A 25,931-nucleotide genomic window follows, 5' to 3' on the forward strand; every position below is an offset into this window, starting at 1 on the left:
TCAAAATACCCTAAAATATGCCAAATACCGCAGCTCTGCAGTTGATCAAAGCTTGAAATCTCGCTACTTCCCCGCTAGCGGGTTGAGTCTTAATAAATTGCGCCAACAGGAAAAAAAATCGCGCTCGCTTCGCTCGCGCTCACTATTTATATCAGTTCTCGTGTAGTTACTTGGGAAAAATTCCGCGCCCGCGTTTTTATTTCAAGTCTGCTTTCCTGACTTGGCCACTATAGTACTCCATTTTGTTTGTTATTTTATGTACATGATATCCACGTTCAGCCCCACAACCATACTAGGGTGCGACTGCGAAATTTTAACCCTTGTCCCTTTCGTACTCTGTATGATGAAATCCATAAATTCTGTAGGTATTGCGTTAATCTTCAAATTACGGCAATACTATGAAAAAATTTTATCTGCGTCGTACAACTTCTTCCCAAGGGCGCCGAAACACAAACTCGCTCTACCCTGATCGAGAGCACGGGCCGGCGCTGCTTGTATGGATTCAAATGGGTTATTTTAACGTCAATAATTTACCTACATATATATCTCCTTTAACGGGCGGACAACTTTACTTTCAAGCCGCATACTGTTAAATAAACACTAGTAATTGTACATCTCTGGATTAATTACATTAGAGATGGGTTGAATATAGCTGAAAACAAATGTTCACCAAATTAAATGCTTACTGCTCTTCATTGATTTTTTATGAGATAGTTTATCATGTCTCCCCGGGATGTCCAATTCTTGTGGATATAATAGAGGATATATCTCTAAATTCCCAATCCTCCAACCAAAAAAAAAAGTTTATAATGATAATAATTGGGTCATATGTGACATAACCATAACATAATATATACATAGTTATTAGTGGTTATGTAGTTCAGTGGTCATATTAATAAATTACCTTTCTGTCATCATGTTTGTAATTTTTTAACTAGTATGTAATTGTGACTAAGTAATTGAATTACACTAAGTATGTGAAACAAGATTGTCAAAAAATTTTTTAAATTTGGAACATCATCATAAATTGTGAGGAACTCAATTGTGTCGCTTAACTTCAAAAGTGGGTAAATCCATTCTGCTATAAGGTTGATTATCTTTAAGATCATATTGTATTTTTTATATAATCAACCTTATAGCAGAACGGATTTACCCACTTTTGAAGTTAAGCGACACAATTGTATGTTTATGTAATGTCAAATTCATTTTACTTAAATAAATGTGTCATTCTTAGACGAAAGGTACCTCTTTCAAAATTCATACCTAAATAATAGTAAGATAAAATGTAACACATCACTAACCAAATGGTAACATCTGAGCAATTAATTTGCTTAACTGTGTTTAGTTCTTACTCTCATTATGCTAAACACTAGCTTAACAAGCTTCTCATAAATAAGAAACATCAATGCAGCCGTCATTACTGTTTGTAGTAATTTAGCTTCAAGACCACGGAACATTAGCCATGGGTTTGATTTTACATCTCGGAACAGAGGCTTCATGCTAGTGCCAGAGCGCAGTCTCATCTGCACCAGCTGGAGTGGGTATGTGACCGTTGTTGCAATGGCTTTAGCAAATGCACCCACTAAGAAAGCAGCATAATAGCTCTTGAAATGGCCAGTTGACACAAGGTGCCTTTTCAAGGCCTCATACACCATGAACTGTATGGCAGGGTTTGAAACCAACAGCAAGGAAGGAACCGTGCCTGACCACAGACCTTTCACTCCTTCTTTCTTAAAGAGTGTGACTAGACCTTCGAATAAACTACTATAAGTATTTTTATCCAACTTCATTCTTGTATTAACAACCCATAGGGGTGAAGTAATAAGGACATTGATACTACCTGCAGCAATACCATACATTAAATCTTGTAATGCTGATGAGCTGGAGGAAGCAGTTCTACGCAAACCATGGAATGTGTAAAAATACACAAAGTTGGAAATAGACAGAGACTGCAGTACTGGAGCTAGGCCTCTGTACAAAGAGTCTATACCTTCCTCATTTGCGAGTTTTACAAGTAGTTCCCATGAAGATGACCCTTGGTACTTATTGGAGTCTTCAACTGCAAAGAAACAAATCAAACAATGATAAGATCATCTACAAACAGCAAAAGCATGTATGTTATTGACAGAAACTGTATAAATACCTTGTAACCTTGACCTCAGTGTATCCAGTGGATAAAATGCAGCCATACTTGCAACACTTCCCTAAAAACAAGAGTACATTAATAATACATAGATTATTAAAAAAATATGTAGATATTTCACATCAAATCAAAGTAAAGCAATTGCATGAGGTACCTTTGAAATGTTACACAACTAATATATAATATACCTCATAAAAATTTTATATTTAACTATTTATTTACACACTTTTGTAACACAATTTAGAATAAACATTTTTGTTTATTGAGTGCATAGCCGACATTAAATCAACTAGTATGTATAAAAAGTTCTTACCGTAGCCCCAGCCAGGGCATGCACGAGGGTCTCATAGCTAAACAGAGAAGGATTTGGTGGTGCCATTTTTTGTGTAATAGGGCTTCCCTGAGTTTACAAAGACTTCATTTCTTGATGTTATCCATGTAATGTTCAGCGAACAAGCACTAATTGATACAGTCACAGTTGTTCGAGGTTCGATTAACGCTAATATTAATGTACTTAATGAATTATTACATTTGCTTTATTTTAGTTACGATATCTACTCCACGCGCGTCATCTCCTCAATCCAATAAATCCGATAATGAGATTCTCATTGACAGCCCACAAGTATGATATGACTTTGACAGTTATTATTTTTTTTTACAAATAGTGTTGTATCTTGATCGGTATGAGCACTGAACAAGTGCTTCTTTTTCTTTTTACTGCAGAAGCAGGGAAATTACCGATGAAGGCTATGAACTGTACAGTACATTGAATATGTAGAGCAATGTGTAGGGTTTGCTCACCACTTCTTGAATCAAGACTTGATCAAGACGCAAATACGTAAGGTTTAGGGTGCGCGCACACGGGCGATAAAGTTGCTCGGCGACTATCGTATTTGTATGAAAAGTTGCGTCGCCTCGTGTGCGCACCTTCATACTAGCCCATAGACCGAGCGATGGAGACAAAACAGTTTTGTCTCCCGTCTGTGGGGGCCCTTATGGAGCCGTGAGTGAAGTGACACTGACAGTACAATGTAGTGTGTGTACTACACCTTACCCACACACGTGTATTCGTCTACTATATAAGATGTCACTTATGTTATTCTACACATTATAGACCTATACTCCAAGTCTGTTGTATCATTCAACGTCCCACATCACATGGTTTTTTTTTTTTTTTTTTTTTTTTTTTTTTTTTTTTTTTTTTTTTTTTTTTTTTTTTGGAGTATAGGTCTATAATGTGTAGAATAACATAAGTGACATCTTATATAGTAGACGAATACACGTGTGTGGGTAAGGTGTAGTACACACACTACAACAAAAAGGGGTGGAGATTTTTCATAAGAAAAGTATTACCATATAAATGAAAATTTTCTCCATTTGGAAGAAAAATTTTGGTTAAAATTTTAAGCTTCTCATCCGCTGTTATATTTTTTTACTTGTATTTTTATTAAAAGTGATGTTTTAAATATATACAAATGATAAAATGAGTAACATTTTAACTAAACTAGAAGTAAAAAGTTAATTAGTGTTTATTTTAAGTTCAGGTATAGCAACTCTTAAAATTGTCAAGTTGTATTTTTCTTTTGCTAGGTTGTCAATTTATTTATGTTTGAAAAGTTGTGTTTTAGCTTTATATTAATGTTATGTTTTTATTTCTAAAAGTATCTTTAATTCTTTATACAGTGTTAATTGGAAATTTAACCAAAGACAAATAGATTATGTGATTGGAAACAGTCGTGGTAGTTTCCTGCGTACAATTTGATTATATATAATCAAGTTTTGGTATTGAATCACAGCTTACAGGATGAGGGTCTTCATGGCAGAGGATAATCTTTGTGCCCAAAATTTATTAAAACTAGTTTCACACGGAAATGCTATAATTGCCGAAATTCTAAGACTTAAGGATCATATACCACCAATCTTTTAGTAAGTGATCTTATTTATTTAGGTTCTACCTATAGCTGAAACTTTTTATTTTAAGTATTATGTGCTGTATTCTTTTCCTGTACAATAAAGTGTTTACTTACTTAGCTACCTGAATAACTAATTTAAAACGCTAACTATCGCGGTAACCGAAGACAATATTAATTTAAAACGAATTACATGTTCATTGTAGCAGTTTTATTTTATAATATGATTTCGAAGCTACCTTCTAGATAATCCATATAAATATGTATATCTTATGGTTTAATTTATCATTGTTGCAGCTTGGAAAATAAAGAACTTCAGCAAAAATATCAAGATGTTATCATGGACTTTGGATATTTAAAAATTGCAGACAACCAGGAAAAGAAAATCAATATGAATGTGGTCAGTGGTCCTAATTAGTCATTACCTAAACTACATAGTACTATACTGATGTTGTTAGTCTTTGGTCTAGGTTTTGATATTGCTCACTAAAGTTGTGTAAATAATAATCATTTGTGTCATTTTAAAGCAAAATTTATCACATTGAACTCATTGAAGCTTAAGCATGAAGATGTTCTAACAGGTAATTCATATAAAGATACAAGCAGATTTCATTCTTATGGTCAGCAAACTGTGGTACATTGTCTTGAATACAACACAGAAATATAACTGGCTCAAAATATTTTCTTAATAGAAAGCAGCCAGGCCAACAGTTGATAAAAAAGGTATTAACATTGTTGTATAAGTAACTAAAAATACAAATAATATATGATGACGCTTTGTTTTATAGAAACTGCAAGATTTGGATGATGATCTCAAGGAAAAGTATCTAGAAATCATAAACCGTTTCTACTTGCTGTTTGAAAATATCCATCAATACATAATTGATCTGAACTCATTTGTGGAACAGCTATATGATGGAGCATTTATTCAGCAGAACATTGAGACAGTCATGAAAGATATTGAAGGAAAACAACTACTGGTATGGGATATACACCATGTTTATATTGTTTTCCGTAAAATTCGACATGTCGTTAGGTTCGTTATCCGGAAGCACCCTGTATAATATCACTTTTAGTTAAATTCGCAAAAAAAAATTTTCATCGTTTTCATACAAAATAAGTGAATTAATTAGTGTGAGAGACCCTTAAGAATAATATTCAAGTTAGTGTCAAGTGATTGACGACACATGTCAAAACAAATAACATTGGGAAGTGGTAAATGCTGACACACACATGTTCAGTAGCTATTTTTATTTTTTTAATAACTCTATAACCGTAAGAGTTAAGACACTAGTTTCTTAGAGAAAATAATTGTATTTGATCTAAAGAACCATCCCTGAAAGTTAACAGAATTCAATAAAAACAGGGTGTATATTTTTTAAGTTTACTCGGGCTAACATAAATAATTGTAAATATGCATTATGTCTAAGACGGCATTATTAGTCTCTTTCAATTAGCAGATTGATTAATACTATTCTTTATTGGACAAAAATAACACTAAATATTTTACAACCAAGTATCCGCAACGCAGGCTTTGTCATGAGGTTACAGCTTCGGCAGAGGTTATTAGCAGATGAGAGTACTTTTTCCTACAAGCATTTCAAGTCATCTTTTCCTACAAGCATTTCAAGTCATCTTTTCGAGCATTGAACTTACTTATCTTATCAAGTTTTAGTCTCTAGTCAATAAGGTTCAAATTCTAAATCCCTTTTGAACCCTTTATTAAATACGAATAATCTCTTTCTAGCAAAGACATATGAAAATGACAAATAGAGACAAAAAATAATTACGAATGATTTCTTAGATTGTTTAAAATTTAACTCAATATGTTTTTGGACTTGACTACCATTAAACATTTTCAGTGTGAGTCACTTTATTTGTATGGCTCCATGCTGCTACTATGTGACCTCTACATACCAGGAATAATAAGAGAAAGGTTGCTAGTAGCTTTCTACCGCTACAGTACCAGTCAGTCCCAGTCCAATGTTGATGATGTGTGCAAACTACTCCGGGATACTGGGTATGACCAGTTACATAAGAAGAGGCCTGCTGACTATCCTGTTGAATATTTTGGGTAAGCAACTATTTTACTTTCAAATACCAAACACTAGCTTCTTACAGAATGTTAATTTTAAAGAAAATAAGGGACCACTCCCCTCAAGGATACATATACGATGACATGAGGCGTGAAATTGTAACATTTTCTAGCTGTACGAGTTTTTCGAAATACCTGCAATTGATTTTCAGTAGTCAATTTTACGGTAGGGTTGCCACACAACACTCACGATGTCTGAATGTGTTACTTGACCTTTTCTCATGTTTACATTTGCTAATCTGCTAATATGATGTGGTCAAATTATGGGTACCTAAATCTTATTTCTGTTGCTGTTTTAGGCGAATAAACATCCACCCGTATTTCATAGAAAAGGTTGTTGGAAAATTGAGATCAGAGGACATTTACAACCAACTAGCTGTGTACACGATGCCGGAACACCAGGCCTCCGCGCTTGCCACGCAGGCCAGCATGCTCGTGGTCTGCCTATTCTTCATACCACAATACCTACATAACGACGTTTCCAAGATGAGAGAGATAGCTGACAAGTTCTTCCCAAGCAACTGGATAGTCCCTATCTACATGGGAGTCACTATCAATGTCATAGATTATTGGGAGAATTTTAAAGCTGCAAAAACCGCACTCACCAATACATGCAACAGTAAAATGGTCAAAGAGGTATTCTCTAAAAGAGGAAGCGCTGTACCCATGCTGATCAATAAAACACACCAGCTTTTAAAAGAAGGCGTGATGACTAACGACTTTGTTTTGGACAACATTAACAAAATATTAAACTTACTGATAAATTCTAACTTCGTTCTACGTTGGCTTCTGCTCCATAATAGCAACGTGATATTTTACGACAATAACAAAAAGGGCAAACAATTGAAGGAGCTAGTTATAAAAGAGTCTAACTATGATGCACTGAAAATTCTAGAGCTCCTCATAAGCACTGCTGAGTTGGAATTGAAGGTCAGAGAAATGTTGAACAGATTACTAGAGAGCAGAAACGAAACATGGAATACCAGCAAAGCTGAAGCATTGGAAGCTCTCAACAATCTAGCAGAACTTTTCTCTGGTGACAAATCTTTCGCAAAAGTTCAAGGGAATGACCAGTTGAAGCAATGGTTTACTAACATTGCGAATCAGATAAAATCAGTTGGAGATTCGATCAGCACAAAATCTATGAAGAAAATTACGCAGCTTATACAAGCGTTAGACGAAGTTGAAGAGTTTCATAGTATTAAAAGCACTTCAACCGTCGTTCAGTTCCTTTCAGAAACTAAAGACGCATTGAAGAATGCCCTCAGAGCTGCGTCGTTAAAAGACGACTCTCTAGTGACTTTGGAAATCGCAGCTGACGTGAGTTACGCGTGGTGCATAATCGACTCGTATACGCAATTCATGCAAGAAAGCATAAAAGACAATCCTGCAATCACAAGTAGATTGAGAGCTTTATTTCTGAAACTGGCAAGTGCCATGGAAATACCACTACTGAGAATAAACCAGGCTCACAGTGACGATCTTGTGTCAGTATCTCAGTATTATAGTAATGAATTGATAAAATACATCCAAAAGGTGCTACAGATTATTCCGCAGATGGTATTTAGTATAGTGGAGAAAATTATCGATCTACAGACGTGGACTATTAAGGAAATACCGACGAGGTTGGATAAGGAGAGGCTAAAGGAGTTTGCTCAGCTGGAGCACAGAATGGAGGTGGCGAGGCTCACACATTCCGCATCTACATTCACAACAGGTGAGTTAACTCACAACTCCATGAAACAAACTATCTAACTATATTGGTATTTCATCTCACAAAAGATCTTTGGTCTGAGTTCTGATCTAGATTTTTTTCCGGATTGACTTAAAATGTTACTCCTAACAGTCATCAGATGTCGATATTTTGTACCTATGAGAGGGTCAACCGTCTTTGTGATATGGTGCATAGTAAATATGACCTCCTTAATATTCATTTTATTTTCCAATTTAGGTATCTTGGACATGCGCTCTACTCTAGTAGGTGTCATAAGAGTGGACCCAGCAGAACTATTAGAAGAAGGCTTGCTCAAAGAGCTCGACACCCACATAAGCAAGAAGTTCGTAGAGTTCCTTGAGCCCCAGACCAAGAAACCGCTAGCTCCGAACACGTTGTTGGCACGACTGCAGAAGTTGGCGGAGAGTATGGATGGCTACAAAAGATCTTTAGAATATATTCAAGATTATATTAACATGCACGGGTTACGGATTTGGCAAAAACAGGTGAAGTAAATTTGATTGATTTTGTAATATTGTCATTTCAACATCAAACCTTAACTCTTTGAAGTAAAGATCGAATTCACGCTGCTTGATAAGGATTAGGCTCATAACTTTATTATAAGGATCATTTATGATAACTAGGCTAGCCGTATGCCCCAGCAGCAACTTTTATTGGTCCAGTTTGGTCTTTGAACAATAGAGTCCCAGTGAAAAAATGTCCAACCCAGTTGTAAAAGAGCTTATAAGTGTTATGTAGAACGTATACTCCTTTACAATTATTGTGCTACGCGATCGTTGTACCCCTTTTCTCTAGGGCCACCATTTTTACCTTTAAAAATCGTTTACAGGTATCTGCCATAATAGTCGACAGCGTGGCCAAAGAGATTAGCCTGCGTAAAGGCGTGACGCTGTACAGCCCCTCCGCCGGGTTCATGGGCAGTCTTGCAAGACAAATTGTGCAGCTTACTGATGCAAGGTACTTTATTCCTTTTTAGGGTTCCGTACCAAAAAGGTACAACAGGAACCCTTATGGTGCGACTCTGTCCGTCTGTCACATTGTTAAATATCTCGAGAACTACTTATGCTATCGATATGAAATTTGGAATAGTTATAAACATTGTGAACCTCTACAAGTTGAAAGTATTTTTTTTTTAATTAATTAATATCAATGATAGAAAATGGCTAAAATGGAAGGGGGGCAAACTGAAAATTTCAAGTAACTAGGTCAAGAGGGGTATCGTTAGAAAGAGCTCAAATTGTACATATCAAAACTATTTTTTATAATTTTTTGGTTGTGGAAAAAAAATGTTTTTTGAAGGAAAATGTAAAAAAATATACCGTTCCCCCCCCTTATCTCCGAAGTTTACCAACATAAATTTATGAAATTTTCACCAAACATGGCTATTATAATGAATATTACAGGAAAAATAAAATCGTACACGTATCTTGAAAACTTTTTTTTATTTATAAAAAACCTTTCAGATTTACATTTTCAATTTCAACACCCTTGCGGGTGTTTATTGTACCTGTATTTATTAACAAAATAACAATGAAATTACCTGCTTTCAAATAGAGGCACAATGGTTAAAATCGGTTCACGCAATAAACAATTATTCCATAAAAATCATCTTCCATACTAGCTAGCGCGCATTAGTTTACTCAATTTGCCGATAGATGTCGCTGTACGTTGAACGCTCATTTCCTACATCGCGTTTTTCCTGATATAATGAGGTCGGTTCAGGAGCGTCCTTGCGACATGTCGTAAGTCGTAAACTATTGAAGTCGGAATAGTCTTGATTTTATTTGGACGTTGCCTAACAATAAAATTGTATATTAAAATATTACTTGTTATGTGGCAAATTGAGTCTTGATGGATTTAGTCAAATCTGTAGAGTTCTATGAATAAAATTTTGATGATTCAACTATTGAAAGTTTGTACGGAACCCTCGGTGAGCGAGTCCGACTCGCACTTGACCGGTTTTTTTTATGGGAACTGTAATAACAAGTATACAATTCAGCCGCGTAATTTTTTTTTAAATTCAGATACTTTCGGCTCGGCATAGAACTAGGAAGTAGGAGGAACTAGGCCATCCCTATCGCACTTTTTGTAAGTGCGATAGGGACGGTCAGATGTTTTATCATTTATTGCGCGGCTATGATTGCCTGCCTGATAACATTAGGAAAAGGTAAGGCTAGAAAGGGTCAAATTGATTTATTCGATTTTGAAGTTTAGGGACTAATTACAGATCGCCATGGATTGTGGCTGCAAAGTTGATCTATAGATTCCGATTTGTCGAATTTTAAGTATTTGTTTCATAATTTTTTATGTTTTGATTCCAGAGTGTGCTGCTACATCAGCATTTGCACCGCATGGTACGACATCAAAACTCAAACTGAAATAGTGAACACAAAAACCTTCGCAAAACTGAATGAAGCCATCGGAGTGGCGGGACTCCACGGCTTAGACACCTTATTCGCGTTCATGATCAAAAACCAACTTCACGCGGTACAGAACATATTCAGAACGGGACAAGACAAAATCAATGTTAACTCTTTAAACGCTGATGTGAAGGACACGGAACTAGCGATAACGAAGGGACAGAAGGTTTACCAGCAGTTAGCGGATGCAATCGTGTTGATTGGGAGTTTGCAGATTCTTAGAAGGCATATAGCGTATCAATTGAATAGTTCGGCGAAGTTCGACTCTGCGCATTTGGAGGCGTCTCTGCAGACGATGAATGAGTAAGAATTATTTTAATCACTTTTATTAAAAAAGTAAGGTGTGAAAACGCCGTCCTAACCGTTGCTGTACATGCACTGCTTGCCAAAAAGAATAGAAATTAAAAAGTGGCAACATCGTAGTGTCGTCCCGTTTTCTCACACATATTGATTTAAATAAATAAATATTGGGGAAATCTTACACATATCAACTTAGCCCCAAACTAAGCAACGCTTGGGATTTGAAAGAAATGACACTACAATATTGCCACTTTTGATTATCTACTCTTTTTTGCCAGGCTCTAAAATGAATGCTTTTTAAGTGCCTGTAAAAACAATGTTCGAATTTACAATTCTTTTCACAGAGCACTGCTAAACGAATTAAAATCCGAAGACCCCGAGTCAAAACAGAAAGTGACATCAGAACTTTTGAAATACTTGGAGGACTACCTAGTGAGGTGTGGGATTTACGAGCCATTCGACAAGATCTACATCAGGAACGCCACCGAGTTCAACATTGCTGACGTCGGCCGTGTCTGCGCCACGTTGCTGATATCTCAACTGGGCAAGATGCAGTTTTGCACTTCTACTGGTATGTTAACAAGTGTCTGTGTCAACTGTGACGCATTACTGCAGTTGAAAAATGTGTTCTATGACATTGATGCATCAAAGCGGTTCGTTTACCGTGAACCACGTTTGATGTGTTGTTTCCGTGTCACACTTACGTGCGAATTTATAAGTGCGACAAAGGGGAAACACGTCGAACAAGGTTTGAGGTGCAAGTGGGCCATCTGAGCAGTTTTGCGTAATCCTATTATAAGTTCATTTTTGAGTAACTTTTATTTACCTATATTTGTATACTTGATGTTACTGCACCTATTACCTAACTTTATTGTTCTTTCAGGTGACCTTATCGCCAGAAAACCTGGAGACAACATTGATGGCTACCCCCTTGTGGTGGGCATATACACGCTTCTGCGCCAAGCAGGAAAGGATAATATCGAGACATTTGTTGGGTTCCTCAGTGCCTATATGAAAGGCGTTACTTTATCTAAGTGAGTATGACATATCGCGTCTCTCCACATCTATTGACAAAAGCCATTGACGGATACAGTGCGATTAAAATCAGTGAACGATTCGGCTTTTAGCCTTCGGCTTCGGCTCTTATCGGGATCGCATAAGTGCGAGCAAGATATATATAAAACCCGAATCGTTAACTGATGTTAATCATACTGTATCTTTTGTTTGACATAAAGATTTTGTGTTTGCCATGACATAAGCATTCAATACGCGTCGATAGGCGAGAGAAACTGTGTTGCTTAACTTCAAACTTAAGTTACTATATATATAATTATATACTCTGTAATAGAATCAACCTTATAGCAGAATGGATTTACCCGAGTATGAAGTTAAGCAACACAACTTCAGATCATGCATGGGGAAGTAGAATTCATTATAACCAAATGTCTGAGCTATTTTACAACATTCAGTGCCAGTGACCGGATAGTTGGGGGTCTGTTATCTAAATATATAAAAGAAGAAACTGATTGACTGACTGACATATCAAAGCACAGCCGAAACCGCTAGTCCTAAGAGATTCCAAATTTAGCATGTAGGTTCCTTATAAGGTGTTGAGGAGCACTAAGAAAGGATTTTTCAAAATTCACCTCCTAGGGGGGGGTGAAATGGGGGTTCAAAGCTTGTATGGGGAAACAAGATTAGATTAGTATGCGGGTGGAGCCGCGGGAAAAAGCTAGTTATACATATACGAGATTTCAGTATGTGCTACCACGGAACGTGCTGAAACACTAATTGAAATAAAAAAAAACCTTAACTCCCCTTTTCCTAGTCAGTATAAATAATTAGGATTACTGATCACCAGGGAGGGTGTATTCACTCCTTTCAGTTTCATTTGTAAAGGTTAAATTAAAAGAAAACACAAAATAAAGTTTTTTTCTTATTCATGTTTTCAGGTCAAAATCATCAGATGGATCATGTGAAGGTGCCATGGTTGGAAGGGTGTTAGAAATATTCTGTGAAACATTCAAGTATAGTTACAATAAAATTGAGGATAAACTCCCTATAGCAATGCTGACACAAACATTCCAGAAATAATTTATACCATGCATTTATGTATAAGAAAATAACTTGTTTAATATTAAGAAAAAAACTTTTTAATATTTGAATTATAATTAACTTAATATTTTTATATGAATTTCGTTTCATTAAATTCGTTTATTTATCTGCATATGGGTTCCCTCTATTTGGCATAACTTTAATTGTCCGAAACGATTTTCGCATAACAGACTTCGCATAATCGATTTTCGCCGAATGTTAATTTGGCAGAAAACTTATTTGTCATAATCGAAAATAATACGAATAACACATTGTCCGAAAATAAGTTCGCATAATTCTGTTTACGCCGATTGTTCTTATGAATAAAATTAATTCGCATAATTGTATTTGGCATATTTCTTAAAATCAGAATATCCACCCATACTAAATGCTGTGAAGAGAGTCGGTTTGGTTAGGTTAGAACTGCGACCTCAACAAATAAAACATTTTGTCAAGAATTTCGGTTAGGTTAGGTTAGAACTGCAACATTAATATAGTAGTATTACCTATGATAAAAATTCTGCGTAGTAAATTTCCACTAAACCATGTTATGCAGAAATAATTTATGCATAAAAACCATTCGGCGAATAACCTTTATGCATGAAATATATTCGGACAAACAAAAATATGCCTAGACAAATTATGCGTAACTATACTATGCCATAACAGATTATGCGAAAGGTGAATTATGCCAATATAGAATATGCCAAAAAGAATTCTCGATTGTAAAATTATGCCAAAACAAGGGGAACTGCATATTACTAGAAGTAACAGAATAGATATCAACCATTTGACAAACAAAACCAAATGAAAGTGATGAATAAGTCACAGTGACGTTAATTAGCTTAGTCTATTCTTTAACCATATGCATTGCATAAATTAACAGCTCATGTCTCTTAAGTATAATTTTGTCTAGCAAGCTCAGGATTGAATTGTGAATTATATTTTGGTTTAACTCTTGTTACACCAGATTCTGGCTGCTTCTGAGTGGTTGTGGGGTTGAGTCCACTCAAAAACATCTCTGTTTTCAGTTTCTCTTTTTGTTCTCGTTTCAACCGTTCCTCTCTGAGCTTAAGAAGCTTCTTTTGTTTTTCATCTTTGTCTTTCTTGTGCTTTTTACTTTTATGTTTATGTTTACTCTTTCTTTGTGGACTAGTTACAGCTGTTTCAATTTTATTTGAACTTTTACTTGTAGATACACTATTATTTTTCCCAGTGCAATATTGACTAAACTGCTGAAGTGGATCTAACTTTTGCTTGGCCTTCCAGGCAACTTCTCCATTTTTAATATCACTTTCTTTTGTCCTCGACTTGCCATCTTCGTCTCTGAGTACCAATTTGTCATAAGTATCCTTGATTTCACTGGACCTTGAAAACCTAGATGCATCTGGCAAGACTTCATACCAATTTTTCTTTTTGAGTGCCTCATTGGTATCCTGTCCTAAGTAAGTGAGATAACCAATTTTCTTTTCATACTCTTCCTTTTTTTCTTTGACTTCTTTGTCATGATCTTTATTTGTTGCTTTAACGGCATGCTCTAAGTCAACAAATAGATTGATGTGCTCTTGTTGTTGAGGTTGGGATGTTTCAGGATGAGGCTCTTGGTCACTGATGCCTAGTTCAAGCAACTTTTCTTTACTTTTATGCTTCAGTATGTTAAGTCTGGCTTCCCGATCTGCATTTTCAATTCTCAATCTCTCTTCTTTTTCTTTTTCTGCTGCTTCAGCTTCATCTCTTCTCACTCTTGCAATGTTCTCTTTTGTTCTCACATGCCATCTGAAATAAAAATTATGTGGCTAAGTTAAATGTTTTATTGTGTTTATATTTTAATATACATAATGTGATACATAACATGGGCTAAAAGCATTCATATAATATCAGCTTATTGATCTCACAAGTTGCAATCGTCAATCGATTCATTTTATGAAATTAGGTGACCAGATTCTATAACAATCGAATTTTTTGAAATTTTCTTAAATCGTGGAAAATATGAACCATCCATTGCACTTAAAACTGTTTATAAATATCGTGTTGCAAGACACTTCAGCGATTATTGTATAGTTTAGATCTTCTTCTTCTTATCGTGTCGAGGTTCCTTTCTTATACAGTAGATGCCCAATAGGCAGCAGCATTAACAGCCCTGGCTGGCTGGTCTAGCGCACCCTGGGCAACGTTCGGTATTCATTTACCGAGCGGCTAATCCTTTCACCACGATGGTTCCACCAAATTATACATGCGATAGTTTAGATTGGAATAAATAATGGCTATTCCATTAGCACTAAAACTTGCCTTTTTTTAGGTAGGATATTCATGTCGAAATATTTCCCACTCTGGCCGTAGCTGACCAATTACTAGTTTTAACAACAATAATTAGGTAAAAAATCGCTCGAGAAGAGTTTCATGAATTATTATGAAATAAAAACATTTATATTCCATCCATTGACGTTTGACGTTCAATTGACGTTTGTTAGGTTCCATAGACAAAGTAACTATCTGATATGGGAAGAAACGTTTCGTATTTTTCCTAATGTTGGCCAGTCTGATACATGCCGAGAAATAACCAAGTATTTTTGATGTATGGCAATACTCAAATAGTCGTGTTGGATTCTCTATGGAAGTAATAGAGTACGTCAACCATTTTGATCATATTATTTTTCCATATGCAATCAATGATATTTCAAAAGCGACTTTGTTCTTTACCCAGTACGGTTTGTTTTAATATTTACAGAAACCTGAATAAAATTATTAGTAACGTAATAATACTTGTTGTAGTAGCATAAAATGGACGCGAAAAAACTTAGCTTGAGTTTTACTTATTTCATTGAAAATTAAGTAAAGTGAAACCTTTAAAATTCATACAATAATAGATTGTTTACATATTACATCAGTTACTTTACAGTGACAGTGAAAGACATTATGTGAAGATATAAGACATTTATTTTGTGTTACTTTAAAGTTGTTTCGATTTATTTATACATATAGGTTATAATAATTATAAACTAAATAGAAAATATGGATGTTGTAGAAGAGTCTGTAGGTCAGAGTGTTTTAAGCGAAGAAATGTTAATTAATGTGAACGATGGGACGCATTGTATATCCAGCGCGGCAGACGAGATTCCTACGCAGAACGGTGTCGCCGAAACTGGTGCCATGGCCAACTCTGATTTAGTGGCAATGGCCGAGACCACCGTCCAGGATCAGGATCAAATCCAGGTTGACAGCACGACTGATCATATGCATGAGCCAGCAGATACTAATAAAATTAGTGGAGCAATCTCTACAGAAACTGTTGTTTCTACTGAGCCTAGTGCTGAAGCAGTGCCATTAACTACTGAAGGCGACAATCAACTAACTACTGAAAACCAAGCAGACTTGATTGCTATTATGCCAGATTTGGCTTCTAAAATACCTGAAGAAATATCAGAGTTACTTGTTGGGCAATCTGAAGAGATTATTGAAGAAGTTATTCCGCAAGCAGAGGGTTCAACAGCGGAAATGAATGTAGAGTCTAGTGACCAAGTGACTTTTAAAACTGAAATTTTGGTTGAGAGAAATGAAAATGATGCTAATGAGATTGATAATAAAAATGCAGGTCAAACTGATGAGCTTGATGCCTCCAAGAGCATGCTCAGTGCATTGAGTGATGTGCTACACTCGGACAACATGGAGAATAATAATGGTTCAGTGAGAGAAGAAGTTTTAAACAAAGAAGAACTATTAAGCATTTTGGAAGGCAGTGTGGAACAAACAAATGAACAGTATAGTAAGATTATTCCAGACGATCATAAAAAAGTAAAAACCATGGAAGCTCAGTTGGCTTTACAGCAGTTAACTAGATTGAAAACTAAAAGAAATGCAAGAACACCAAGTAGAAAAAAATATGAGAAAAGGCTTTCACAAAATAGTGGTGAAGCAAAATCAAATAAAGGAGAAACATTAGCAGATGAAAATGAGATGAATTCTGAGGCACCCAAACCTAAAAAAATTACAAAGGTTTCAGGCACATCTAAGTCTCCAATTGTTACTGCTTCAGACAGCAAAATAATCAAGAAGGAAAAGAAATCATTAGAAGACAAACAACAAAGTATTGGTACGGATACAAAGACTAAAAAAAATAGACATACAGATTCTGAAATAACAATGAATGATCCTAAATCAGTAACTAAGACCAAAAGAAGCAGAAAACTTGTAGACACTGTTTTAAACTCAGAAAATCCAATTGAAACTAGGGTAAAGAAAGATAACCATAATGCATCTGCTAATAATATGGGAGTTGATGAAGATGATGACACAGAGACTGATGCTAATAAATCAAGTAGTGTTAAAGATAAGATTGTGAATGACCTGGTAAGAGATTGGGAAGATGATGAACCAACAAAAGATGATGCTGATGAAAAACTGTTGGAGGAAAGTCAGGGCCTTATCAAGTCTGCTGAAGTACTTACAACAACAATTGAAACTGTTGCTGAGTCAGACCGCATTGATGGATCATCTATTGATTCATCTACCAGTGATGGAACCGCAACTAATAAGACTGCAGATGATGGTCAGCCACAGCGCAGACTTGGTAGAGTTATTAAGAAGAAAGTCATATTTGACCCTGATAATCCTGACACATTTACTAAGGGTAAGGTTCCTGCCAAGCCCAAAGAGGCATCTTCTGATAAGGAGCAGCCATCTCCTAAAAAAATTAAGACTGAAATACAGCAAAGGCCAAAATCAAAGTCACCAACAGGAAAAATGCACTGGAAAAAACCACCACCAAAAGCCAGTAAAACAAATAAAAGACTTTCTGAAGTTGACAAGTTATTAATGGATGAGGGTGCTGTAAATATGATATACCAGCTTACACCTGAAGCTCCAAAAGGCAAAAAGAATATGAGAACCAAAGCAGAATTTATCAAGAAAATCCAGAGTTCAACTCCAGATGGCAAAGAAATGAAATTTAGGGAAAGGAAGAAGGAGTGTATCAAAGAGGAAGCGGAAGCTAAGAAGATTGCAGGTGGAAAGCAAAGGGGGTCTCTTAGTAGTTCAATTAAGTCAACAGGTGAGGATTTTGAGACTCACAGTGCTGATGATTCAATTATCTATCGTCGTCATTCTTCAAGCTCCTATTCTAGTAACTGTATGAGCCCACTCAGGATTACTGACCAAGATTCCAGTGCAATACAAGACTCCTCGCGTTTCTCCAGGCAAATGTCCGATAGCCGGAACCTCTCAAATGCTGATGAAGAATCAATTGAGCAAAAATCTGAATTATTCATGTCTGATTCGAATGTAGCATCACCTAGTGAAGTAATCAACAAAACTGACTGTTTGTCTATTAAACAAAAGCTGAACTCCAAACTCCAAAATGTTTTGAACAAAAGAAAACGTGAGAACACAAAGACAGATAAGCCTGCAAAACAGAAGAGAGTGGCTCCTAAATATGATGAAAATGCTGTCAAGAATGAGGAGCAACAACAACTGTCCAAGCTAAAGAATTTGACTGTGAAATTTGAAAATAACTTAGCAGAAATTTATGTAAAACGGAAAGAAGGCCGATATACTGTTGAGGTTTGTAAATTTTACAAAGATTATTTTAATTTTTTGATTATTCAAAATTAAGCTGTACTTACATTTGTTTTATTTTCAGACTCTGAAAGATCTTGAACTGGCGTTAGCATACGTTAACAATAAGGAGGACATCGCCGTGACCCTGCTGTCCTCAGAATGTGGAACACTATGCTCATCTATTGATTTAAGTCCCCTGCTCAATCAGGATGATGAGGTCAAAACTACCAATGCTGTCATATTTGCAGAAACTATAAGGTGATTTATACTTATTCATGTTGGCAGCAGAGGCTGATGAATTTTTGGCAGGTCTAAATTCAGCTTAATGCAGATATAGGCTAGACTACCTTTAAATTCACTAGCATAGCTCATGTAAAATGAGTTGATATATATACGCAATTTTCTATGCTCATCTTTCCATAATATAGGATAGAAGTTCTATAATTCGGGTTCCGTAAAAGGTACAAAAGGAACCCTTATGGCGCTCTGTCCGTCGTGTCACATTTCTAAATATCTCGAGAACTACTTATGCTATCAATTTGATATTTGTAATTTTTTTAAATATGCCTTCTGTTGCAGAACCCTGCTAAGCACGGTGGAGCAGCACAACAAGCTCTTGTGCCTGGGCGTGAGCGGCGCTTGCTCCGGCGTGGGGCTGGCTCTGGCGGCGCTGGCCGACGTGGCGGTGGCGGGCGAGCGCGCCAGCTTCGCCGTCGGGAGCCTGCTGCTGGGCTCTGCGGCGTTTACCGCGCACGGCCGCCTGCAGAAACACACGGTCAGGACCATTGTAGCAAGCTGTTAACTTGTGAGCTGTGCCTGCTCCGGCAATGCCCCGGCGCGAGGGGCTACGCTTGCGTTTGAGCGGTCTACCGCGATGCACGAATTATACCTATTCTTAAGGCCTACTTGTTGACCGCTAGATCACCGTTGTCGAGAAAGCTAAACGTTACTTTGGTAACGCGGTGGTTGTTGAGTTTGAGCGTTTTGCATAAGAAAAGAATATCCTAAGAAAAAGATGCATTTTCAGAAAGACAACAGTAACAAAAGTAAAATGTTTTGTTTATGATCACAATCACAATTTTAAATATGTTATAAAAGGGTCCAGGGTTTAAAATCCCATGGAGACCTTAAGACTCCTTAAAGTCAGGCTCAGGTTAATAAAGTAAAACACATTAAAAATAAAAACTTAACTGTAATAGTTGCCAATAGAGAATGATATATATGGCTACATACATGATAAATGAGTATGAGGTTAATTCGCGAACAATTAGCATAGAATCGCTAATTTCACATGCATTTTGTAAGCATTGTGTAATACGAAAACGCTTCACTGCAAACATAATATTAACCCTTAATTAGGCATGAGAATGTCAAAATTCAGTCAATTTTGAAACCTGTCAAAGATAGATAAAATTCAAAGTAGGTTGGGAAATATTGTGCCCAGTCACAGATGTCATATATATCACAGATCAAGCATTTATTATTTAAATTTTAAGATCACAGGCAAATAACAACTTCAGTACAAAATCTGACACGCTCGGCCGCCATACAAATAGATGAACTTGTTTCTTCTATCTAAATCTAATTCTGTGTGTTCAGTTGTTCTTTGTATGAACTTTCTACACCCTTTAATTACAGGTCGACAATTTGGTTGTGTTCGGGCGGCGCCTGTCGGCCGAGGAGGCGCTGGCGGGCGGGCTGGTGAGCCGCGTGGTGTGGCCCGACCGCTTCCCCGACACGCTGCGCAGCATAGCCACTCACATCGCCACTCAGCCCAGCAGGGTAATTATATTTACATCTATTACAGTTTCAGCACATAGGATGACAGAGGTGACCGACAGGAAACAGGTTTTAATTTAAATCCAGGTTTATCGATTAGACGTAATGGTCAGCATGGCTGTGGGACTAGTAATCTTCGTAGCTATCATCGTCGCTGACGCGTTCACAATGCGCCCGCCACCCTTTCCCCCGGTAAAGTAGCTCAGACATACTGATCTCCGGCAGGCCTCCACCTTGCACACAGATATGATGCTTAGGACACTTGCACGACTGATATAACGCAAATAAGTCCGCGGTCACATGACCGCACAACTCGCCCATCTTACAAGAGGGCAGCGCAGCACATCTATATTGAGTAATATCTTCGTTTTCTACAGTAGACATCAACTTCCAATACGTAGGGTGCCGACAGCGGCATTTGAATGTGATTTTTGGAGGCGCAAGTTGTATGTTTTGGTGATGTTGCTTTTCTATATCTTCGGGGTCGATGCGGGCATACGGAGACTTGACTGTCAGCGGGACTTCGCCGAGGGTGCAGTCCGGCCAGTCGGTGATAGGTTTACAGAACTGAAAGTAAAATGAAAACTGTTAAAAGTCAGCCAAAACATTAATGTCGAGTCCAGTCAGTCCACTATATAATTTATTTTATGAAAAACGATTATCGTATATACTTTCGGAGTCTAATGCGAGACATCTAAACTTCTTTAGTTTTGGGTTTCTGCTGAATTACAAGTAATTAACAAAGTAACAAACAGTGTGCATGTATGTACGAGTAGGCATGTACTTTCTGGGAGGCTGCGTTCACTCGCGCGTAAGCTCGACCCGCTGGTCTTGCGGCAGCGGCGTGTCCCAGCATAATCTAGACATGTAACGGGCAGTGAAATAGCCACACTAGCGCCGCTGCGCGCCAGTACCGCTGCAGCACGACCGAACATGCCACGTCCGCCGAGCACTCTGGCAAGCTGCATTCACAATCATCCTGCAAGCAATGGCTTTACTATTCATGTTCTAAGGGACGTTATAGCTTATTATCTCACTTGGAAGTGTGCGCGGTTGTTGAGCTCGATCCGCTGGTCTTGCGGGAGAAGCGTGTCGCACCGTGCACGGCGCGGGCAGCGGCACAGCCGCACCAGCGCCGCCGCGCGCCAGTAGCGCTGCAGCACGGCCGAGCAAGCCATGCCTGCCGTGCACTCGGGCAGGCTACGCTCGCTCTCGTCCTATAGACGTTAGGGAAGGATGATGACGACCAACACAATCCGTCTATAAGTAGTTTCAAAATGAACAACACATGTACATAATTATAACTGTAGAGTAGAATAGGGATCTAATACGGATTATGTATCTTCAGTAATAATTTACTGTGCTGTTCTAGATAGGACTTAGATAAACCTGACCGTAACTAAATATTTCAAATTGTACTTTAGCACGTAAATGTGTAGGTACCAATACCAGTAATCAATGAACCTTACAAAGACATAGATTAGTTTGTTTACAAATTAGGAATCTTTGTCGTACGAATTTGATTTCGGAAACAGAAAATACAGGCTTTTATTTCGAGTGTAGGAACCTATTATATTATTATAATTATGATTCCTATAAAATTTACTATACAATACTCACTATACCATAATAATATAACATAGTATCCGGACTTTCTTGACATGTAACGTGCAAAGACAACGCAACTAGCAATACGTAGACCCACATTTGAAAGCAATATCGTCTATACTACAACTAAAATAAATACATACGTTATACCGCGAGCGACGGTTATGAGGTCGTAACCCGCTCCGATAAAACCTAACCTTGTGTGTGTTCGTTTATTATGACGGGAATATCTTTTTGTATGTGGGTTAAATTCCCCAAGGTCGTATTTATCGTCGTGCCACTTACACGTCGAAATTATTGTTAAGAAAAGATAATAAATAGGGCAGATCAGATAACGTGTTTGTACTTCATTGGTTGTTCTGGTAAACGTCGTGAATACACAAAAGTTCATACAGATGTGGTGAGAAAAGGGTTTCCTTCGTATTTTTCCGGAAACGTTCGTATTCGTCATGATAGTTCAGTCAATGTCAGTATCAGTGCATCTTGCACTGAGACTGACTGAAATAGCATGACACGTTCGTACGTTTCCGTAACAATACGAAGGTATAAATCTTGTCGCACTACACCTGTATAGGACTTTAGTTGCGCACATCAGTAGACGTCTTTGACGTCCAAAAGATCATGAGTGCCGGTACTGATGTAACTAGAAATTAGCACTAATCTTTCGTGTTAGGTATGTATATGTATCTTCGGACAATAAATTCAACAGAGATGTTTCTTGCAGACTATCATGGTGAAGAAGCAACTTCTGACTCTAAACAGAAGTAACAAAACATTCCAATCGAGTTTGGAGATGGAACGCGACCTTCTCGTCGACTATTGGACGTCCGAAGAAGGCACGGAGGCGATCCGAGCAAGCCTGGACGCAGCCTAACAGACAGCCATGCTACGGAGACTATACAAAGTATACACCTTGGCAAAAAAGAGTAGAAATCAAAAAGAGGCAACATTGTAGTGTCGTCCCGATTTCTTACATGTACCGATTTGAATGGGTCTACTCTACAGTGTTGCCATTTTTTCATGTCCATTGATTTTTGTCAGACTGTACGTGAAATTAAAATAAGAACTCTTATTAGTATTTAATCATAACCCCTAGTTAATATAAATAAATTGTGACACTTTGAATTCTTTGTCGACTATATGTGTTTGAAAAATATATGTACATCTATGTTTAAGTGAAATATGTTGAATATTATTGGTACTGAGGTTGTTTTCAATCTACTGCAATTTATATAAATACACATTTGATTCAAAGGAATTAATTACGTTGTAATTAATTCCTTTGTAAGTGTTGTTTTTCTTACTTGGTGTATGGGATATTTTGCTGACTGGTTCTCATCTTTAACATTTATTTCTATTCCTTTCACACTTGATACACATTCTGTTTGAGTGTCCCAAAAATTATATGGCAATAAATTCCTTGCGATAATCATGTTTGCAATACAAACAATAAGAGTTGAGCTCTTCAATTTGTGTTAAGTATAATAATTTTAATAATTGAATAATAATCCTGATTTATGAATATGATATGTTGTGGGCATGTTCCACTTACAAATATTTTGAATATTATTACAATATGTGTATGTCAGTGCAAAGATAAATTAGGTTCACTACCTTGCCTAGGGTAATCTTATATTCTGGAGAAAGCTGCTTCATTAACTTTAGCTCAAATTGTATTCCAAGGTTTTAAAATAATCGGATTTATATATAATGGAGCAGTTTTTGACAGACTAGTTATTAGATTTTAGTTACATTATGTTATGTTAAAGATGAAATTGTTTATGTAGTTGTTTAGCTATTTTAGTTTATATTTAACCGCAATTAAATTTTTGCGCGATTTTTTTTTTCAAAAATTATATTGTGTTCCTCTCTTCCTTTTATTTGGAGTGATGTGCGGAAAACCAGGGTGAGGTATACACAAGATGTAATGAATTAAATTGTTGTTATTAATACACTGTCATAATAAGTGAGTGGGTATTTATTTTGAGAAAATAATAGTTTCACCCAGCCAAAGTTGGAGGTAAAAAGGTAGTGTATTTATAACAGGAGTACCTACCATATTTTAAAATCAATTCATTGGGATTTCTAACTTCCCATGTTTCCAATTCAAATGGAACGTTAATTCTTAGGCTTACTAAGGGCCGGTTGCATCAAACCGTCTGTCACTGTTAAAGCGTTCGTTAAATTTTATCGTATGGGAAGTTCCATAGTAGTCTGTTGCGAGACGATGATGTGTCTGTCAAATGTGGTTGATGCAACTGGCCCTTAAAATTATAATTCATTTGTTGAATTGGGAGTTATTTTAATTGGCCTTATGTAAATCCTAAAACCACCCTATTTTTGGCGCCTGTGGATAGAGCATAGCAACAATTATGAAAATATATTCCGCACATTTTGGCTAAGACCTGATTTATGGTGCCAGACTAACGAATAGAACGCCTTAAAATAGACAAAAAAGAATGTAATTATTTAATAAGTAACTAGTGGCATTCCTTTGTTTGATAATTATTATAATCAGCATTTTATGATGTCAAACACAAACGATTGTCTTGCCTAAATAGTAGGTACCCATACGGTGAATGCCGAAAATTATCACAGCCTTCCTTTTTTTAATTACCTTATTGTCTTACTTTTATAATTTATATAAATAAAGTGCCTTTCTTAAAATATCATTATTTAACACTATACTTAGATTAAGGTATGAACTACATCTAAGAGAGCTGCACATTCAGGCTTTCCCCGTATAGACTTTGTTAGCCAGTATGTATACAATATCCAAAGTGGGCCAAAAAAAGGCACCAAAATATTATTCAATTGCAAATTCCTTTGCAAAGTTAGGTATAAATTATACACAAATTGTTTTTATTACAATTTTCATTTTAATATCTTTATGTTGCATCAAAATTGATGACAATACCTTCTTAAAATAATGCCCGAAGTAATAGGCTAGTTTCCTATACTTAAAATAAAATATTTTATGCACTGCACGAAATAAAGCTCCACAAAATTTTAAGAAATATATGGCTAGTAGTTATATTTCAACAAAATTTATATTTAATAAGTCAAAGAGAAAGATAAAAAGTAAATGAATTGACCGTGACGTCACTCCTCAGTATTTCATATTAATTTCATACTAGCAAATCGTTTTGACAGTTCTTAAAAAGAAGCTGATTTGACTAGTAGGAAACTAGCCTATTCTATGTAAGTAATTATTAAGGAATTACCACTATCTGTCAGTTTTTGTATATTATTAAATCTAAACATTTATGTTTACCTACTTGATCACTTACTGTTATATTTAGTTCGTTTAAATGGTAATAAATCGTATTTTATTGTCGCACCGTGAAGTCTCATTTTAACCTTTTGTTCCCATTGTAAACCTTACGGCCTCGTAATAAGACTTATCGTGACTCGTGACCCAAAATGTAGGGGCACTGGGCTGTGAATGTGTTAAGATGCGTTTTCAATAATTTTGGTCGAGAAAGATAATTTTCATTACATTTTCGAAACCGTTACATAAAGAGCTTATAATTATGGGCTGTACAGTAAACAAGAGTTAAAGGATACATTACCTACTAATAACGCACACTATAAGTATCGCATAACTTCTAACTTGGGTAAATCCATTCTACTTTAACCTTTCGTATGCGTCTGTCAAAAAATTGTCATTAATATATTAGTCATAATAACTACATGTTAGGTTTTTTTTGAGAGTGCGGGACGGGAGCTGTCAGTTTAAAATTTTCTCGGCCTAAATTCTTATTTAATTTATTGTAGGGATTTTTATCTGAAAATATTACTTTATTTGTTTATTTATTTAATCTATATATATATATTTCAGCTTGTTAGGGACATTACGTTCCCATACGGCCGGCAGAGTGATGGGTTCTTCTAACCCATCGCCCGAGCCGGCCCTTAATCCTGTGATGGACTCGCCGCAAAGTCCCCCGGAGATGGACCGTCAGTCAACGATCTCTCCTGATATAGACGAAGAGTTTGTTCTAGCTAGACCAACCCTAAAACGAGCTGCAAAAAAATTAAAAGAAATGCCGTCTGACATTCCAAAAAAAACAAAAATCACACAGTCAAAAAATCACGCATCAGCATCGCCTCCCATCGGGAGACAATGTTACACCAACTCAGACATTGGACCGTACGTAATTCACGTGCAACTAAAACCAGTCGATTCCTCCGATAACGTTTCCCTACAGCTACACCCGGTGAAATTCGGTCAATATTTGTGTTCAAATAATATTAAAGGTCTACACGAAGGGGGAATTCGCAAGATAGGTAG

The 25,931-nt window shown here is 36.6% G+C and overlaps 5 protein-coding genes across 7 annotated transcripts; 2 read left to right on the top strand and 3 right to left on the bottom strand.

Moving 5' to 3' along the window:
• Positions 1 to 497: 497 nt before the first annotated feature.
• LOC125231572 (peroxisomal membrane protein PMP34) lies at positions 498 to 2,730 on the bottom strand. Its single transcript, XM_048137031.1, has 3 exons — positions 2,457 to 2,730; positions 2,144 to 2,204; positions 498 to 2,059 (listed from the first exon to the last, which is right to left on the bottom strand). The coding sequence occupies exons 1-3, from the start codon at positions 2,520 to 2,522 to the stop codon at positions 1,332 to 1,334; spliced, it is 855 nt and encodes a 284-aa protein (XP_047992988.1). The 5' UTR covers positions 2,523 to 2,730; the 3' UTR covers positions 498 to 1,331.
• A 1,040-nt stretch (positions 2,731 to 3,770) lies between these two features.
• On the top strand, positions 3,771 to 12,927 carry LOC125231569 (WASH complex subunit 5). The gene is made up of 11 exons (XM_048137028.1): positions 3,771 to 4,069; positions 4,351 to 4,453; positions 4,842 to 5,033; positions 5,916 to 6,127; positions 6,448 to 7,865; positions 8,100 to 8,368; positions 8,713 to 8,840; positions 10,205 to 10,606; positions 10,948 to 11,174; positions 11,487 to 11,637; positions 12,556 to 12,927. Exons 1-11 carry the CDS (start codon positions 3,948 to 3,950, stop codon positions 12,695 to 12,697), a joined length of 3,366 nt encoding a protein of 1,121 aa, XP_047992985.1. The 5' UTR covers positions 3,771 to 3,947; the 3' UTR covers positions 12,698 to 12,927.
• A 521-nt stretch (positions 12,928 to 13,448) lies between these two features.
• LOC125231571 (leukocyte receptor cluster member 1 homolog) lies at positions 13,449 to 15,139 on the bottom strand. The gene is made up of 2 exons (XM_048137030.1): positions 14,987 to 15,139; positions 13,449 to 14,473 (listed from the first exon to the last, which is right to left on the bottom strand). The coding sequence occupies exons 1-2, from the start codon at positions 15,007 to 15,009 to the stop codon at positions 13,594 to 13,596; spliced, it is 903 nt and encodes a 300-aa protein (XP_047992987.1). The 5' UTR covers positions 15,010 to 15,139; the 3' UTR covers positions 13,449 to 13,593.
• A 354-nt stretch (positions 15,140 to 15,493) lies between these two features.
• Positions 15,494 to 24,574, top strand: LOC125231539 (peptidyl-prolyl cis-trans isomerase 1). Its single transcript, XM_048136993.1, has 5 exons — positions 15,494 to 18,253; positions 18,333 to 18,508; positions 18,830 to 19,025; positions 19,889 to 20,032; positions 22,362 to 24,574. The coding sequence occupies exons 1-5, from the start codon at positions 15,710 to 15,712 to the stop codon at positions 22,509 to 22,511; spliced, it is 3,210 nt and encodes a 1,069-aa protein (XP_047992950.1). The 5' UTR covers positions 15,494 to 15,709; the 3' UTR covers positions 22,512 to 24,574.
• On the bottom strand, positions 20,005 to 21,778 carry LOC125231541. Of its 3 annotated transcripts, none has more exons than XM_048136996.1 (3): positions 21,650 to 21,778; positions 21,067 to 21,289; positions 20,005 to 20,596 (listed from the first exon to the last, which is right to left on the bottom strand). In XM_048136996.1, exons 2-3 carry the CDS (start codon positions 21,205 to 21,207, stop codon positions 20,156 to 20,158), a joined length of 582 nt encoding a protein of 193 aa, XP_047992953.1. In that variant the 5' UTR covers positions 21,208 to 21,289; positions 21,650 to 21,778; the 3' UTR covers positions 20,005 to 20,155. The 3 variants fall into 3 exon arrangements, with proteins under 3 accessions (XP_047992953.1, XP_047992952.1, XP_047992954.1); XM_048136995.1 differs by having other exon boundaries at positions 21,067 to 21,246; positions 21,655 to 21,776; XM_048136997.1 differs by having other exon boundaries at positions 21,655 to 21,745.
• Positions 24,575 to 25,931: the final 1,357 nt, after the last annotated feature.

Source organism: Leguminivora glycinivorella, chromosome 12 (genome assembly GCF_023078275.1).
Source record: "Leguminivora glycinivorella isolate SPB_JAAS2020 chromosome 12, LegGlyc_1.1, whole genome shotgun sequence".
NCBI classification, from domain to species: domain Eukaryota; kingdom Metazoa; phylum Arthropoda; class Insecta; order Lepidoptera; family Tortricidae; genus Leguminivora; species Leguminivora glycinivorella.